This window comes from Protopterus annectens, chromosome 8.part0 (assembly GCF_019279795.1).
Source record: "Protopterus annectens isolate FY-2018-M chromosome 8.part0, PAN1.0, whole genome shotgun sequence".
In the NCBI taxonomy this organism is placed as follows: Eukaryota; Metazoa; Chordata; order Ceratodontiformes; family Protopteridae; genus Protopterus; species Protopterus annectens.
Genome location: NC_056741.1, coordinates 1,165,833,183 through 1,165,849,545, shown reverse-complemented (window position 1 = coordinate 1,165,849,545; position 16,363 = coordinate 1,165,833,183). Strand labels below are relative to the sequence as shown.

Genomic DNA, 16,363 nt, shown 5'->3' with positions numbered 1-16,363 from the left:
GCTGGTTTATGACCAGTCTCTGTAGCAACAATGAAGTCACACAAGGACTTTGGCTATGTAATTGTGACTGAATGAAATGTTAGAAGACTACTGTGAAGTTGCTGTGAGAACATCCTATCTGTGGAAATTACTAGTCATTTTAAGGTACAATACTCTTTGCAGCAGCTAGATAGGAAACTTAGATAGCTGGAGTTAGATTTTTCTGTATGCATTCTATCTCTGTTTATTGCACTTTAATCTCCTTTGTGTGACAACCTATGTGCATTTTATTTGGTATTTGTGCTATTTTCTTTATTATTTAAGAAAGACCCATTTTAATTACATTGAAATTGTTGTGGCTGTTATTTATTTATTACAAGACTATTTATGTACTGCTGCTTAATTGAGAAGAGGGTAACCATTTACACTGAGGAATAATGCACTTAAGGGCCGTGTCTTTGAGACTGCTTTGGCTGACTACCTGTAAAACAGATATCAAGTAGAACAATCACAGCATACCACTAACTGGAAGTCTCTGACTTTCTTCAGAGTGTTGGCAGTACTACCACGCCCAGGAAGAAAGCTGTGTGGAATTGGAAAATTCAACAGCCTTTCCTGGAAACTGCATGCGTGTGTGTAAATATGAAAAATAATACTTTGAGTGAAAGGCAGTTACTGTGGATAGAGAGGTGCTGGGAGACATTGAATCATGGAGTAAGTGGTGTGGCTCTGTAAGTGAACAGTGCATAGTCTAATCTGGGTGTAAAGGTTGAAGATCCAGACCCAGGACAGAAGTTTGCCCCCTCTATGCTCTTACTGCCAAGGTTGTGTTTTGCGGGTTATTCATTGAAACAGAGTGGGTAACAGCATCTACTTCACATTTAGTGGCAGCTATTTGTCACAAGGTTGTCACACCTATGGTAAGAAAAATAACCGAGATCCTGTAGTGGTATTAGACACATTTTGAAAACTTTATGAAAATCTGTATAAAGCAATGTGGAAACCAAGAAAGAGCACAAATGGAAATGTTTATGGAAGACTTCAGTATGCCAAGGTTAGAGGTAAGTAATGCTCAACAATCAACAGTTAAGATAGGAGGTGGTGATATACAGTCAATTAGCAGGGGAGTCTCCAGGAATAGATGGTACTCCCTGTTGAAGTTTGGAAGTTAAGTGGGAAGAAAGTGATACAGGTCTGGAAGATTTTGTTTAGTAGTATTTTTTGCAGCTGTATTAGCCAAAGAGGGAAAATACCTGTGAGATCCAGCTTCATGTAGGCCCATTTCAATTTTAAAGTATGATTATTAAGTGTTTACATCTACACTAGCTAAACGAATAACAAATGTGTTTCCAAATTGATAGACCTTGATCAATGTGGTTTTGCAGAGGGGAATCAAACCTTGTCAACATTAAGAGAACAATGATGATTCACAGGAAAGCAGAATGTAAGAAAATTCCACTATCGGTCTTGAAGCATAAGTTTATAGGCAAGAATTAGGCTAGCTGCTCTTGTGGGCAAACTTTAAGCCTAGCCAATTTCTCTTGGTGAGAATCAAAGACTGTACTTCTTGTCTGTAAGGCAAACACCTTACCCACTATACCATCCCCAGCCATTAAATATTTTACCTGTAGATCTTCAGGGTCTGCTATAGTACTCTCACTGCAAAACTGTCAAAAGGAACACATGTTAGGAGCAAATAACTAGAGAGGGAAAGGTAATAAGAGTTGGATGAGGCCAAGAAGCCGTTTGCCTTCAGGGATTTATATCATACTATAGGCAAACAGAAAGATATAGGGGAGTATTAAGTGAAACACCTGCTCTGGTAGAGTTTTTATTTGAATCTAGAAGAGAAGCTGATGTGAAAAAGGGGATAATTAGTATGGCATATAAAATATTGGGTCCCTATCATAACAAACATGTTACAGAACATCGAAGTGAATATGGTCGAGACCATGATTGATGTTCCATAATGTTGAAAAGCGAAACCAGCCAAACTCTTTGTTTTTACAAGAAGGCAAGCAACCCATGCAGCCTCCACACCACCTGCAAATTACATATATCAATTTCAAGATCGCACTACAGTGGGGAAAAGGGTAAATACCTCAGTCCCCACTGTATTGTGGTCTCAATACAAACCCTTTGACTTTTTGGAAAATCGATTATATGGTCTTAATCATATGCACTTCGATTAGGCTAAAAGTAGTTTTTCTGGCGAAGGCTCTTGCCACCCCTATAGTGCCTTTTTCAGGCAAGGTTCAAATGACAAATTCTCTACTGTAACAGGTACAAGCAAGCAAAATCTGAGGGTAATGTTACTCAATGCTAGAAGTCTAAACCTCAAAATGCATTCACTCGAGGCACTCCTTAAAATGGAGAACATCGACATCTGTGCAGTGACAGAGACCTGGGTTCATGGCTCCAGAGAGCACCCCTGCATTACCAGGCTATAATTCATACCACACATTTCGGCCACCTAATGTGGACTGCAGCACTAAAGGCGGAGGCATGTCCATATTCATTAAGGATATCCACACCTCTAGGCTAGTTGCTCAGCATAATGCATCTGTGATTATCCAAGTGCAACTAACTCTTGGCAAGACCGCAATCCAAATTATAACTTGCTACAGATCCCCCCCCCATGCTCCAGGATTCCCACTCCTCATTTCTTGATACACTGGAAAATATTAGGGTACAACCCAACACCCTAATAATGGACGATTTCAACTACCCCACTATTAACTGGGAAAACTACTCATGTACCAACTCTTTTGCTCAACGTTTTCTGGACTTCATAAATTCCAACGCCTTGGATCATCTTATCCACACCCCCACCAGGGGCAGCAATATTCTAGACCTGGTCATTACCAACATAGGCAACCGGTGTTCCACACCAGAGTCAATTCCTCGTTGGTCAGATATGACCACAAGCTAATCGCCCTAGACATCCACATCCCACCCCTACTCCCCTTTAGAGAAACCACCATAAAAAATTTCTCCAAAGCCAACTTCACGCTTCTTAAGACAGAAGTGGCAAACTTCACGACACCCATGCAGATGGACAATAGAGGTAAGACTGCTGAATCCTACACAAATGCACTTTATAAGCACTTATACGAGTACATGGATCGTGCTATCCTTAACAGAACCAAGATGCTATCCTCCAAAAAAAGGAAGCCAATCTGGTGGTCCCCTGCCATAAACAAACTCTACAACAGAAAAAAAGAAACTGTTGTAAAAAAAGTAATATCCCATGATTGGAGGAACTCCCTGGTCAGCATCAGTAAGAAGCTGAGATCCCTCATAAAATCCTCCAAAGCTAGTTACGAAAACAATCGCCACTGAGTCTAAAGACAGCCACAAAGTATTCTATAGCTATGTCAAGAATCTCAATGGCAACACTCAGATCTGCTCTGAGTTACAGCACAAAGGCACTAAATATACAGAACCAACTGATATTGCCAACATACTGGCAGATAGGTTCAGTGCTAACTTTACCCCCCCCCCCCTCTCGCACCCTAAAGGGCCTATCTCTATACCGGAAGAATGCAAAGTTCCTGTAATCACGGCAGCAGATGTAAAAACCACACTCTCCAAAGCCAAGAACACAGCATCTATGGGACCTGACAACATCCCAGGCTGCGTTCTACATGAACTACAGAATGAACTGTCACCCCCACCTAAGCACCATGTTCATTCATAGCCTCACCTCAGCTTTTGTGGCCATTAAATGGAGCACAGTGATGGTTACCCCACTCCACAAAGGGGGACCCACCACGGATCCCGGGAACTACCGCCCCATTAGTCTAACGAGCCTGGTCTGCAAGGCCATGGAATGTATCATCATGGAACTTATAAACAAAGACATTGGTAATCTCCAAACTCTGGACCCCACCCAGTTCGAGTTTGCAAAAGGCAGATTATGTCTCCTAAACCTGATAGACTTCTTTGAAGCAGTCACCAAAGCCATAGATGAGAGTAAGGTGGTTCACACAGCCTATCTAGATCTCACCAAGGCTTCTGACACCATCCTCCATTCTGGAATTATGGATAAACTCACTAAACTAGTTATAGATCCCTATGTCACAAGATGGGTTACCAACTGGCTCACTGACAGAACCCACACTGTGAAAGTATCAGACTCCAAATCTGACTTCAGACCAGTGACAAGTGGAGTACCACAGGGTCCAGTCCTGGGTCCTCCCCTGTCTGGTATCTACTTTTCTGAAGTACAGGCTAACACAGAAGGTCTTTGGCTAATGAAGTTCACAGATGACTGCAAACTAGGAGCCATAATAGAAACTTCTAATGATGTGGACAGCCTACAAAAGGGCCTCACTGAGACGGATGCCTGGTGTCAAAGCCATGGCCTCAAGCTCAATGCCAAAAAGTGCACTGTCATCCCCTTTGGTAAAACCTCTGTACCCATGAGCTACCACATAGGTGGTAGTCTACTTAACATCGAAAGTATGATATGAGACCTTGGGACTGAGGTGGACAGTAGTATTTCTTTTGATAATCATATCGCCACAGTAGTCGGGAAATCCTTCAACGTGGCACACCTCATCACAAAAAGGTTCTCATCCAGGAAAAAAGAGGTCATTGTTCCCCTCTACTTGTCACTCAATAGACCCATTATAGAGTACAACGCCCCTTTTGATGTTTATCTCACAAGACATCTACAACAACTGGAAAGGCCACAGAAATACCTCACAAAGAGAATTACCGGCCTCAAAAAGATGCCCTACGAAGACCATCTAAAAAAACTCCAGCTTTACTCCATTGCATATCGCCTACTCAGAGGCGATGTCTGCCTAACATACAAAGCTATTACAAACCCAGAGCTGTTGGACATGCTCCACTTAAAGAAATCCCAATCCCTCCGAACTACATGCTCTAGGGACCTAAACCTTGCCACCACAACAAACAGAACATGCTGGAGGGATAGAGTCCTGTCCCAGAGACTTCCCATACTCTGGAACAAACTACCTATCTATATCAAACAAAGCTCCTCATTAGCACTCTTTCACCCTGGGGAATTACCTCTGTGGCTCTGCTCGACAGGGGCACAGGAAAATAATTTTCTTGGGTGGTGAAAGCCAGGGTACCTTTTTGGCTAGGCTTATATAGGCCCTAGGGCCAATAGCCTAGTACCTACCTATGAACGTGAAGAGGAACCATTACAGTGTATGACAACTAAAAGAATCAATCACTGGAGGTTAGAAAAGATTGGGAAGAGAGACTGGAAAAGCAATTTACAGGGGAACAATGGGAGGATACATGTATGGCTCCCAAGTACACAGTAAGTCCAGAAGGTTTAAGATTTTTACTTGGGAAGCATTTGCATGGATATTTTTATACTCCCATGCAGACTTCAAATGTTTTTTTCTTATAGCAAATGGTGGAGGTGTGATCGGGAAGATAGAGATAACTGGGAACCTGTTTTTTTGGGAGTGTAATGAGCTGTGAGACTAACAATTCTGTACATGACACTCTGCTAGAAATACTGGAGAAGCAACTGTTAGTAACTAAGGAAATTATTATTTTGAGTCAGGGCAAAGGACCGGAAATGTGCAGACATAGTAATGCCTCACCAAATTTAATTCTTTTGGCTGCCAAAAAATGCTACAAAATAAAAATAAAAATCTAAACCAACTGTACTTAAAGTATTGAATATTGTAAAATACATAAAAGAACTGGAAATGGGATCTTAAGACACTGGAAGGAGCAAATTACACATGAATAAATGGAATTTGTGAAAAGAATACATGCAAAACAATGTTCTGGAGAAGTGGGGTTTAAGGGAAGGCAGACATTCAGCAATTTATGTAATATTACACTAAATGAGAGTTGATATACAGAAAGAAAACATATGTAATGTATAAAGTATGTAAATAAAAAAATATTAATATGGTCTATTTTCTTTTCTGTTAATGTGTGTGTGTCTATGTTTTCAGCGGTAATTTAACAAGGCGTTTAAAAAAAGAATTACTGACATCTTTCCAGAAGATCTGTAATAGGTCATTAAGGATACCTCCACGGGCTCTTGGATCTGCTTCTGACCATGGACAAACATAAAACACAACTCTCACATTCTACTTCAGTGATTAAGAGACCATTTTAAGTGAAAGGAACCAGGATCAAAGCATGTCTTACAGCACCAACAAAGCTGGAGAACCATTCTCCAAACCTAAGGAAGCTTGGCACTCTCTAGTGTGACATTAGTAAATGAAACATGCCCCCACTAGCTCTTCAGCCAACATGTTACTTATGACATGACAAGTAAATATAAGGGACATGCCCTTATCTCTGGATGATGAGGCTTCTTTAACTTCCAATAATGGAAATTCTCTGACAAAAACCCATCAAGGGAAGGGTGTCTTCTCTTCAATAAAGAGCTCGGACAGCAGACATCTTTCTCATGCTTGCCTTTCACTAACATGAACATGGCTTACTAGAGAGGAACCAACAACAGATATGCCCACTCTGTTAACAGTCCTCACTCTTTTGTAGAATAGCAATATTGTACTCAGCCAATTATATACCACATTTGGCTTTCATAGGGCCCTTCTAATACAATATATGCACCTGGCTGCTTCAGAAAGACTGCCTGCTAACCCTTTGGAATGCACTCCTGACAAAATTCCAGGGTACTTTTTATTTCATTTTAATAAAAACATGCTGTATGCTCTGTAATTGTCACTTATTTTAAGTAGCAGTTAATAGCGACTATAAACTCCTAACTACAGCCGGAGTTCAAGTAGTGGTTGGGTGGATGACAGTAGTAGCAATAGAGGAGGACAGGTCAACTAAGAATGCCCTCATAGCCAAGATGTCAATAAGGGCACAAGCAACTATCATGCCTGCCTGAATGATGCCCTTCCAGACCACTCTCACCCGATAGTTCAAAGTGGGCACCCACCATGAGGGAATGAATAGGCTTAAGGCCAGCAGGAAGAGGCTTGGATGCTTGACAGTTAGTGGATGGGGCAAAAAGAACCAAAGAAAAAAATCATACTTGCCTAAGTATCAGAAGAAATCCACCACCACAAAGACTGTGATTATTTTTTTTAATCACTGAAAAAATTCTACTGACCCAGAAAAGAAAGCATATTTAAGTAGCTTTCTGGCTAAAACAGAGCACTTGACTATTGTGAAGAGAACTTAATACTACAGGAGGCATGAATGAACTGATGTACAGATCTAGCGCCCTTCTTTTGTGGGTGTTTCTACTGTTTCATTAAGAAGGAGAGATGGATTCAAGAGTTGGGCTGGTGACAGGAAGTCAGTTCTATAATCACTCAAAAGCTGACATACAACCCAGAGAGGATCCAGGAGTAGGCAGAATGCCCTTAAAGATAGTACTGGATGATTCACTAAGCAATTTATTCAATCTCCTATTAGAATGAGGGTCAGTACTGATGTATGGTAGATCTTTTGGCAATAAAATGAATACATCTAAATCTCAGGTAACTTGAGTGAATTTTAACCTGTTTCGCTTTTTACAACAACGACTTCCATTTCTTTGAGATTATGAAGTATTTAAGTACTTACAACTTTGGATTACCCCATGCTGGAAAAAAAAAATAAATCAAAGCATCTACCAAAATTGCCTGATTTGTGTAAGAATTTGTCAGCCTAGTGGAAAAGCCTGCTTTTAGAAAAACAGAGCAAGGACCAACAAGGCTATTGGGAATAGTAGTTGGACAAGAAAAGATTCAGGCCAGACACAAGGGAGTATTTCTTTACAAAAAGAAACATGGAGTAGTACGGCAGAAGACATTATGAAGTGTAAGGACAGAGACAGACTGGAATAGATAGGCTAGATGGAAGAAGAGCACAGAAGTGTAGGGCAACTATGTACTCTAACAGAACTAGCACATTCAAAGATTAAGGTCTTCCACTATTGACACATTGTGCATGCTCTTAATTCTGAAAAGCTAGTCTGCATTGATATTATTACCACCCTTTAAGATGAATAACATAACAGAGGAAAACAGAAATGACGTTAATTTCAAACTTACTATTTTTGGAGGGTGAATGAGGACTGATGATCACATGGCTGCTGAAAAAGAAGAGAAAAAGAGAAAAAAAGCAGTCACTCATGTATACGCAGGATTTCATTATGTTTTTTTTTATATAATAATCACTGGTGAGAGTTGAACATCTGAAGTCCACTAGATAAACAGCTTTCAATATTACAGTTAAACCCATGCCATGACCTTGATCATCTATGAATCTCTCTGTCAGCATTACACCCTGTCACAACAGACACAAATCAGCAATCCTTAACAGCTATGGCAGGCTAAATGCAAAAGAAAATTGCAAATGTGGAAGTATTCATCAAATAGGTTAATCTCCATCTCCAGGCATGTATGTACTCCAAAGGTCCCCAGTTCCTGATCCTCCCGACGTCCCACTTTAACCAGGTGCCATTTACAAAAAAAAGTGAAATGCATACAAAGGGATTTGCAATCAAAACTTTAAATAAAGTGCCATCTCTCTGTATTTGAAATCTAAAGTGAAAGAATAAACCACCAAAGAAGGAAAAAGGATAATTAAAAGATACCCAGTATGGACTGCCTGCTTTAAGATCAAATATTAAACTTGTGCCTGGACCAGGCAGTCAGACAATGGTGCTTACAGAATATCATGCATTTAAGACCAAGAAGATAACAGCATAAATGCCTACAGCAGATACATCCCCTCAACAAGGACTAAAAGCTATTGTAGCGCCTTCTCTGATCATTGCTTGCAGATGATTGTAGCAACCAGTGGTTTATGCTGTGGGCCAACTGTTTCACTGGGGATGACTTTGCAATTGCTGATTTTACCCCAGTGCCTTTCCTTACTAGGAAGACGTCTACCTGAGTGAATGTTGGCCACTCATGTATGTGATCCTGTGACTGTTTCTTTCTGAAATATGTGTTGGCTACTATCAAGCCATTTACCAGACATAAGTCTAGAATGGCCTCACCCTCTTTATTCCTGTTGCCCCACCCATGTGGACTTAGGCAGTCCTCATACACTGTTTTATCTGTCCTGATATGTGCTTTCAGGTCACTCATTATTAACACCAATTCATATTGTCCTGCTTTATCAAGTAGGTCCTGCAACTGCTGTCTGAATGCACTCTTTTTCTCATTATCACAGCTGTGGGACTAGGCTGAGATTATGTATACTGTCCTGTCATTAGGCTGAAGTCTGATTGCCATAAGTCTGTAACGAATTCTGATGACATCCTTCACTGTTTTCTGGAGTCTCTTCCTCACCACAATTCCCACACCTTTTCTAGTCTGTCCTCCTCCTGAGTAGTAGACTCTGGATACCAAACCAAGTGGCTTTGCTACACTGTTCTTCCATCTTGTCCTCCCAGACACCTAGGATGTCCAGTCTCCTCCTTATCATCATGTCATCTATTTCCAAGATCTGTCCTGTCAGTGAAACTACACCAAATGTAGCAGTTCTTAATTCATGTTTGGCAGGTTGATTGGTTTTACATCCAGCTTTTGCTCAAAGGAGTTATCCCAGGTAACCCAAGCTGGACAACTGAACACCAGCTAGCCAGTAGCTTATTGACTCAAGGCTGCTGGGCTTTATAGCAGGAACACTCTCGACAACAGGGGACACATACACTCTGTCCCACCATTAGCATGAAACAGACTGGGAAAAAAGGATCAGTGAAACAAGAAGCTTGGGTAGGATTCAATTACTGGCTAGTAAGTACACCCCCTGGTACCCAGCAAAGAAAAAAAATTAGAGAATCTGAAAGAACATCAACCAAAAAGTGTGAAGAGAAAACACATGCTGTGGAGAATCCTGCATTTGTTCAGCAAAACGCAGTTCAAGCTTCATCTTTGGTTCAAGAGACGGCTTTCAGTAATTTAGAGGAAAAATAAATGAAAAAACTGAAGGAATATATCAATTGAAATAACAAAGGGCTGGAAAAAATAGAAAAAAGCTTTAACATTGCTATTCAGAAAAACTGACAACACAAAAAAAAAAAAGGTTGAAATGAAGAAAAGGCCTGCTGAGCATGAGGCTTAATAGTAGAGTTAGAAGAAAGAACGTGCAGAGAAAATCTGAGATTTTCTGCTGTACTACACTAAACAGACTGAACAGACTATTAATTTTATGAAAGCACCAATAAGCAACAGGACTGCTGTTCTACAGCAGGATTAAAGTGAAAGGGCACATTGAGCGTAGGCTCTAAACCTGGTCATGAGGAAGCAGCAAAGACCTGTATTAGTAAAGATGCAAGCATACCAGCAGAAAGAGTTAATCCTGACAAATACACAGCAGAAAGGAAAAATATAAAAAAATCTGAGACAACAGTGTGTCTGTGGAAATGATTATTCACTATACATCAGGCAAGAGACAAACATGTATCCAAACACTAAGGAAAGGTTGAGAAGTAGGTGTGAGGTTCAAGCTGCTGTATCCCACTGTCTTCTGAGTTTTTTCCTGTTGGTTCAAATAGATTTTAAAAGCAGAACAGGCTAAGGAGGAAATAAACAAGTTTATTGCACAAAAAGTGAACTAGCAAGCAGAAAAGGACTCTGCTTCTCATTCTTCAGAAAATAAAACTCTTATTGAGAGTGCCAGTGAAAGAAGAATCAGGAGTACCTTGAACTTGAACCAGAATCTGGTGTTGGAAGATGCAGATAATCATGACAATGACCTGCAACACTGAAATTAGTGAATACACTGCAAAACAGAAAGCATAAATCACATTTGTATCATATATGGACTTTTGCTGGCTTTGTTAAATTTGTGGGTGGACTGTAAAGCAGGCATCTCACATTATGTTATTAATGTTTAGAAGGCACTAAAGACAAAAAAATACTGTAAGTAAAACAATGTTGTTCTTATCAGCATTAGTGCAAAAAAATTTAATGATATAAAGTGCATGCTATATTGTAAAGAAGTTTTATATAGTGTGCAGTTAGGGGTATTTTAAATGTGTATGGTGGAGCAGAGTTGTTTCAGGGACTTATGTATGTGTTAAAGATATTGAAGTAAAGAAGCACCTTTTTAGTCACAATAAATATAGGCTTAACAGTACAAGAGAAGAAAGGCTGGACAGAAGCAAGTTTAAAAGTTAACATAATGCTTTGATCCTGGGTTGCTGGGGTGAGGGTGGGGAGTAAACATGTGCTGACTATTAGTTTTTGACAAGCTATAAACACGTTTACTTTCTATAAGCAAACCGGCTTGAAAAATAAGACAATTATGAAAGTCATGAACCATGCTAAGCTTCTTGCATCTGCAAATATATTAGCTTGTTTTTTTTATTTCATTAGCACATGTGCTCAGTGAGAGATAAGAGGTCTACAATTGAAGGCTCTTAAGAAGCTAGGGGAATTCTGATTATTTGGTTCCAAGTGAAATTCACAAATATTCCTTCATGCCTCTACAAAGTGCTGCAGAAGACACACTTGGAAAGAAATGACCACTTGTATTTGACAAAGACATGATTTCAGAAGGGACATTCAGGGGAATATCAGGAACAAAGTAAAAGGGGAGCAATAAAAATACTGACTGCTAGAGGGACACCAACAGTCTCAGAAGAGGGGAAGAAAGACAACAGCAATAGACTTGTGGTAGTAAGGGACTATTGTAAAGGGAGGAGAATTATGCTGGCATGTTATTTATATTCCACCAAAAACTGTTACTAGACAGCTTAAGAACATATTGGGATAAATAATCAGCTTTCAGCAGGGAACATTACTTACAGGTGGAACTTGAGTTGCAATATTGAGGATGAACTGGTGGACCTAGAAGGAAAAATATAACAAAGGAGGGTAGATTTCTGAAGAAATTTAGTGAAAATATTTGTCATGGAATATGTGAGGTAGAAATTATATTTCACATGAACATGTGCATTTAATTGAAAGCTTCAGCACACAACCAATAATTATTTCAGATCATGCAGAGATAAAAAGTAAGATAAAAATGCGGGTCTATATCATATATTTGAAGTCTGAAAACTTCAAATCCCATATGTTTGACTCCATATGACCAAAGTTTTCAAACATCGAATATAAAATATAAACAAACTAAAAATAAAAAAAACTACCTGAACGCTCTATACAGGGGGGGCAAGCCCCCCTGCACCCCTCACCCACATCACCCGCTATTTAAATATACCAGCTCTGAGATCGCACTACATTGAAGTGAAGGGAAATATTCCCTATGGCGATCTCCGTTGAAACGTTCAATGTTTCAAAACTTCGATCATATGAGATTCGACATTCTCAAACTTCGAACTTGTAATATAGACCCTAAAAATGCAGGGTAATGAAGTAAAACTGATACAAATATACTGCCCCACCTACCTGTTAAAAAGAGAGGAATTTAAGGAATTGGTAGTGGAAATTATTTAAGAGTTAATAGAGAGGATAGAAATTTCTTCAGAAGGGACAGCTAGTGAGCGAGATAAAATGGAAATGAAGTTTAAAAAGACAGCAGAAACAATGAAAGATATGGTTATGAAGTAATACGAATTATTAAAAAAGGTCTAACAAAGTTTAAAGTATTGTAGAGTATGGGAAATCTCAGAACAAGAAGGGCAGCAACTGCAGCCTACTAACGAGAAAATAGGAGACTATTTTTACAATTTGCATGAGTTTAGAAAGACTAATGCTAAGCAACTATTCTTTGATAACAAATACAAAATGCAAAAACTGCTAGCACAATTACTTAGACAACAGAAGTAGAATGGGTTGTTGTCAAACATAGGGAGCCAATGACAAGAAAAGTAACCAGAGATCCTACATAAGTATTAGAGATATATTGCAAATGTGAAAATTTGTATAAAGCACAGGGATGTTGAAATCAAGAAAGAACACAAAAGAAAATATTTATGGAACACGTAATTAAGCCAAGATTAAAGGAAAATGAGGCTCAGCAACTAATAGTTAAGATAGGGGGAGATAAGATTCAAATGGTGGTGATGTATAATCAATCTGCAGGAAACTCTCAGGGTATTCCTGTGGAAGTTTGAATGTTAGGAGGGGAGAAAGTGATAAAGATCACAAAGATTTTGTTAAATACTATTTTTAAATGGGGGAGCACCAGTATCATGAAAGAAAGCTGTGGCGGATGTTTTAACTGAATTACCTAGACATTGTAGGTTCATATTAAGTTTAATTCTGTTGGATGCAAAAAAAAAAAAAAAAAAAAAAAAGACAATTACTAGAAAATGGAAATCAAAATCTAAATAAACTATAATTGGACTACTGAATATCATAAAAGACATAAAATAACTGAAAAAGGGACATTTAGAAAATCAATGGAATTTGTTGGAATGATACAAAATGATGTTCATGAAAAGGATGTATGAGATTTAATGGAAGGTAGGAACTATGTGATTTATATAATGTTGGACTGACAAGACAGCTGTTACAAAGAAAGGAAACATTTGTGTGTGTAAATGGAAAATATGGTTTGCTTTCTTTTCTTTTCTATCTTTTAATTTCTCCAAGTCTTTTGGGTTTCTAATACCATGACGGGAAAGGACCCCATTCCTAAGTCAAAGTATGATTAAAGTTCATGAAATTAGTATTGTTTTAATGTTTGATGTTAGCCAGATATGCTCTTTGCAGCACCAGCAATGTGCCCAGTAATGACACTTACAATTCGGACTGAGTTACATGCATTGGTAACATATCTAAATATAATTGAAAATTCTTTTTTATAAGACCCATTGCTCATACTGCTACTGGAACTATCTGGGTATCCTTCTTCCACATTGCCCTTGTTTCTGCCTGCAAATCCTGGTATTTTATGACTTTGTCTCTCTGCAGAAAGACAATATAGCCACATGGTGAAGCAATTCCATTGATCAATGCTGCTTTTGTCTTGTTCTCATGGACTAAAATACCTGGTTTACTCACATCACGTTTTTGAACTGTTGGCAATGGGTCATTCCATGTAATATAAACTTCATCATATAATGCCAGGGTAATTCTATGGTCTAAGCTTGTAAAGGCTCCAGGGCCATTAGCCTAGCACACACCTATGAACCTATAATGCTTTGTGGCTCATGTTTCCAGTGTTTTTCAGCTACTTCAATATTAAAATGTTTGCACAATCCCCAGTGAACCATTATTATGCCTTTCAGTACACAGTCCTTCTGCAATTAGTATAGCACAACCAGCAACAAGATGTGCGACAGTTTCCAGTTCTATTTTACAAAACCTACATTTGTCTGTTTCTCCTATATGTTCAATGAACTTTGCAAACCAATGTGTACGTAATCTACTTTCTTGGGTCACCAATATTAACCTTTCATCTTCTGGTTTACATTCACCTCTCCTTAACCATTCCTGCATTAGATCCTGATCAACATGAGGTTGTTCCAAGAGTTTTCAATACTTGCAATGATATTTATGCATTTTCCACATTTCTTGCCTTCTCGTCTGACCCTTCACCTTATATTCTTTCTTTTGTTTTTTGGCACATTCAGTTGCTGTCTGGGTTTTATCTACTGCTGGTTTGATTTCCATTCCCACTTGATGATGATGTGTTTCTGCTAAACTAAGCAAGAAGTCATCTTAAACTTATTCTCCTTGTGTTTTAAAACATTCACTACGTTTGGGTCTTCTGAGGTAAGCAGATATGCATGCAGTTCTATAAATGCAGATCTATACGTGTAATCAGTTTCGAAGAGGCCCATACCTCCTTTGGAAGGGGGAATATATAGTCTTGGTATACAATGATTTTTATAAATCATTTGATGAACATGAAGCATCCTTCTTGTTTTCTGGTCTAATCTATCCAACACCTTTTGGGGCCAATCAATCACTCCAAAACTGTATGTTAGGACAGGAAGAGCAAATTGGTTTATAGCTTGGACTTTGTTCCTAGATGCCAATGTTGTTTTCAGTAATAATTTAAGACTTCTAAAATATTCTTATGTTTTATTTTCATTTGTTCATGTTTTATTGCTGATCCTTCAATTCCCAAATATTTAATAACTAACTCACTCTTGCTCAAGTTCTTTTATATCGGGTCTCTATTAATTCATCGAAGGTTCAGTTCAGCGAACCTTTCTTCATCGAACCCTAACCACTGAATGTTCATTTCAGCAACTGTTCATATCCACAAAAAAATTACATAGGGGAAGGAAGCAGTTGGCCAGCAGAACAAATTTGTCCTTTTCCACACTGTAGTGGGATCTTGGAGTTGGTATATACAGTTAAGGGGGGGCAGCACTCCACTTTGGTGAGTTTTACATACATACTGTAGTGTCTGTTCTGGTGTTGTTTTCACCAAGTGCCATGTTTATTTTTTTTTCGATGAGAAGTTCACTGAAGTGCATGTGCGATAGTTAGGTTTCGACGAAGAGGGGTCTGCTGAACTGAACCTTCGATGACTTAATATAAACCACTTTTATATCGCATTCCTGTCCCAATCTGATGTTATCGTTGTGCTGCAGCTTTCCTGCTTTACAGGCTGCTTTAGCACATGTATCAAGACCAACAACATTCTTATGTCATCTGAAAAAGTTTGACCACTTGCAACTGTGCTTCCAATTCCTCATCTGATGAACTATACCGTTTTAAACCATCCACAAAAAGATGAGAAGTCTTTACACTTTGTTGTTTTCTGGAAGCCAAACTGTAGTAATGACCTAATCTGTTTAGCTTAATGGGTTAAGGGCAAGACAAAATAGCAGTGGTGACAAAGAGTCACCCTGGATTATCCCCCTTTGGATTTGTATCCCTGAAATAATGTGTCCTTTATCATAGCTTAACTACAAAGTGGTTTGCCACTGTTTCAGGGTTCCATAATGTAATTGATCAGAATAGGGTATGCCTTAATACATTTTTAAGAAGTCTTTTCTCCATGAATGTGGGATATTGCCAAATGCTTTTCTGAAGTCTATCCATGCCATACTTAGATTCTTCCTCTTTATGCAGTTCTCCATTATGACTTTAACAACAAATGATCCTTTGTTCCATATGACTCTTATTACCCTTTTGTTCTATTGCCATGATTGAATTTTCTTCTAAATGACTATAAACTCTGTCAGCATCAGTTCCAGTGTAGAGTTTATAGGATAACAGAAGGCAAGTTATTGGTCTGTAGTTTTTAGGATAGCTTGGAGGTTTGCTCTTAAGTAGAGGCATTGTTTTTCCTGTTGTTAACCAGGTTGGTGTCTGTTTGGGGTGCGCATATCAATAGTTCTTACTCATTTACATAAAGATGTGAATACTTTTTGCCTGAAGTTAGCTACTGCATCTGGGCCTGGGGTTTTCCAATTAGGAGCTTTTCTTAACTTTGTTTCAATGTCGCTGGCCGTTACTCCATCCCATTTCATATCCTGTACTTCTGAACTTCTTATTATTTCTTTTACTTCTATCCATTTAGCATCTTTATT

At 38.8% G+C, this 16,363-nt stretch overlaps 1 protein-coding gene across 1 annotated transcript in view; it reads right to left on the bottom strand.

Annotated features, from left to right (window-relative positions):
• The window catches only part of WDR90 (WD repeat domain 90), a 1,773,335-nt gene that overhangs the window by 518,882 nt on the left and 1,238,090 nt on the right, over window positions 1-16,363 (bottom strand). Inside the window, exon 26 of the mRNA XM_044079383.1 lies at window positions 8,001-8,041. Coding sequence (XP_043935318.1) covers window positions 8,001-8,041 — 41 coding nt within the window. The remainder of the gene's footprint in view (window positions 1-8,000; window positions 8,042-16,363) is intronic.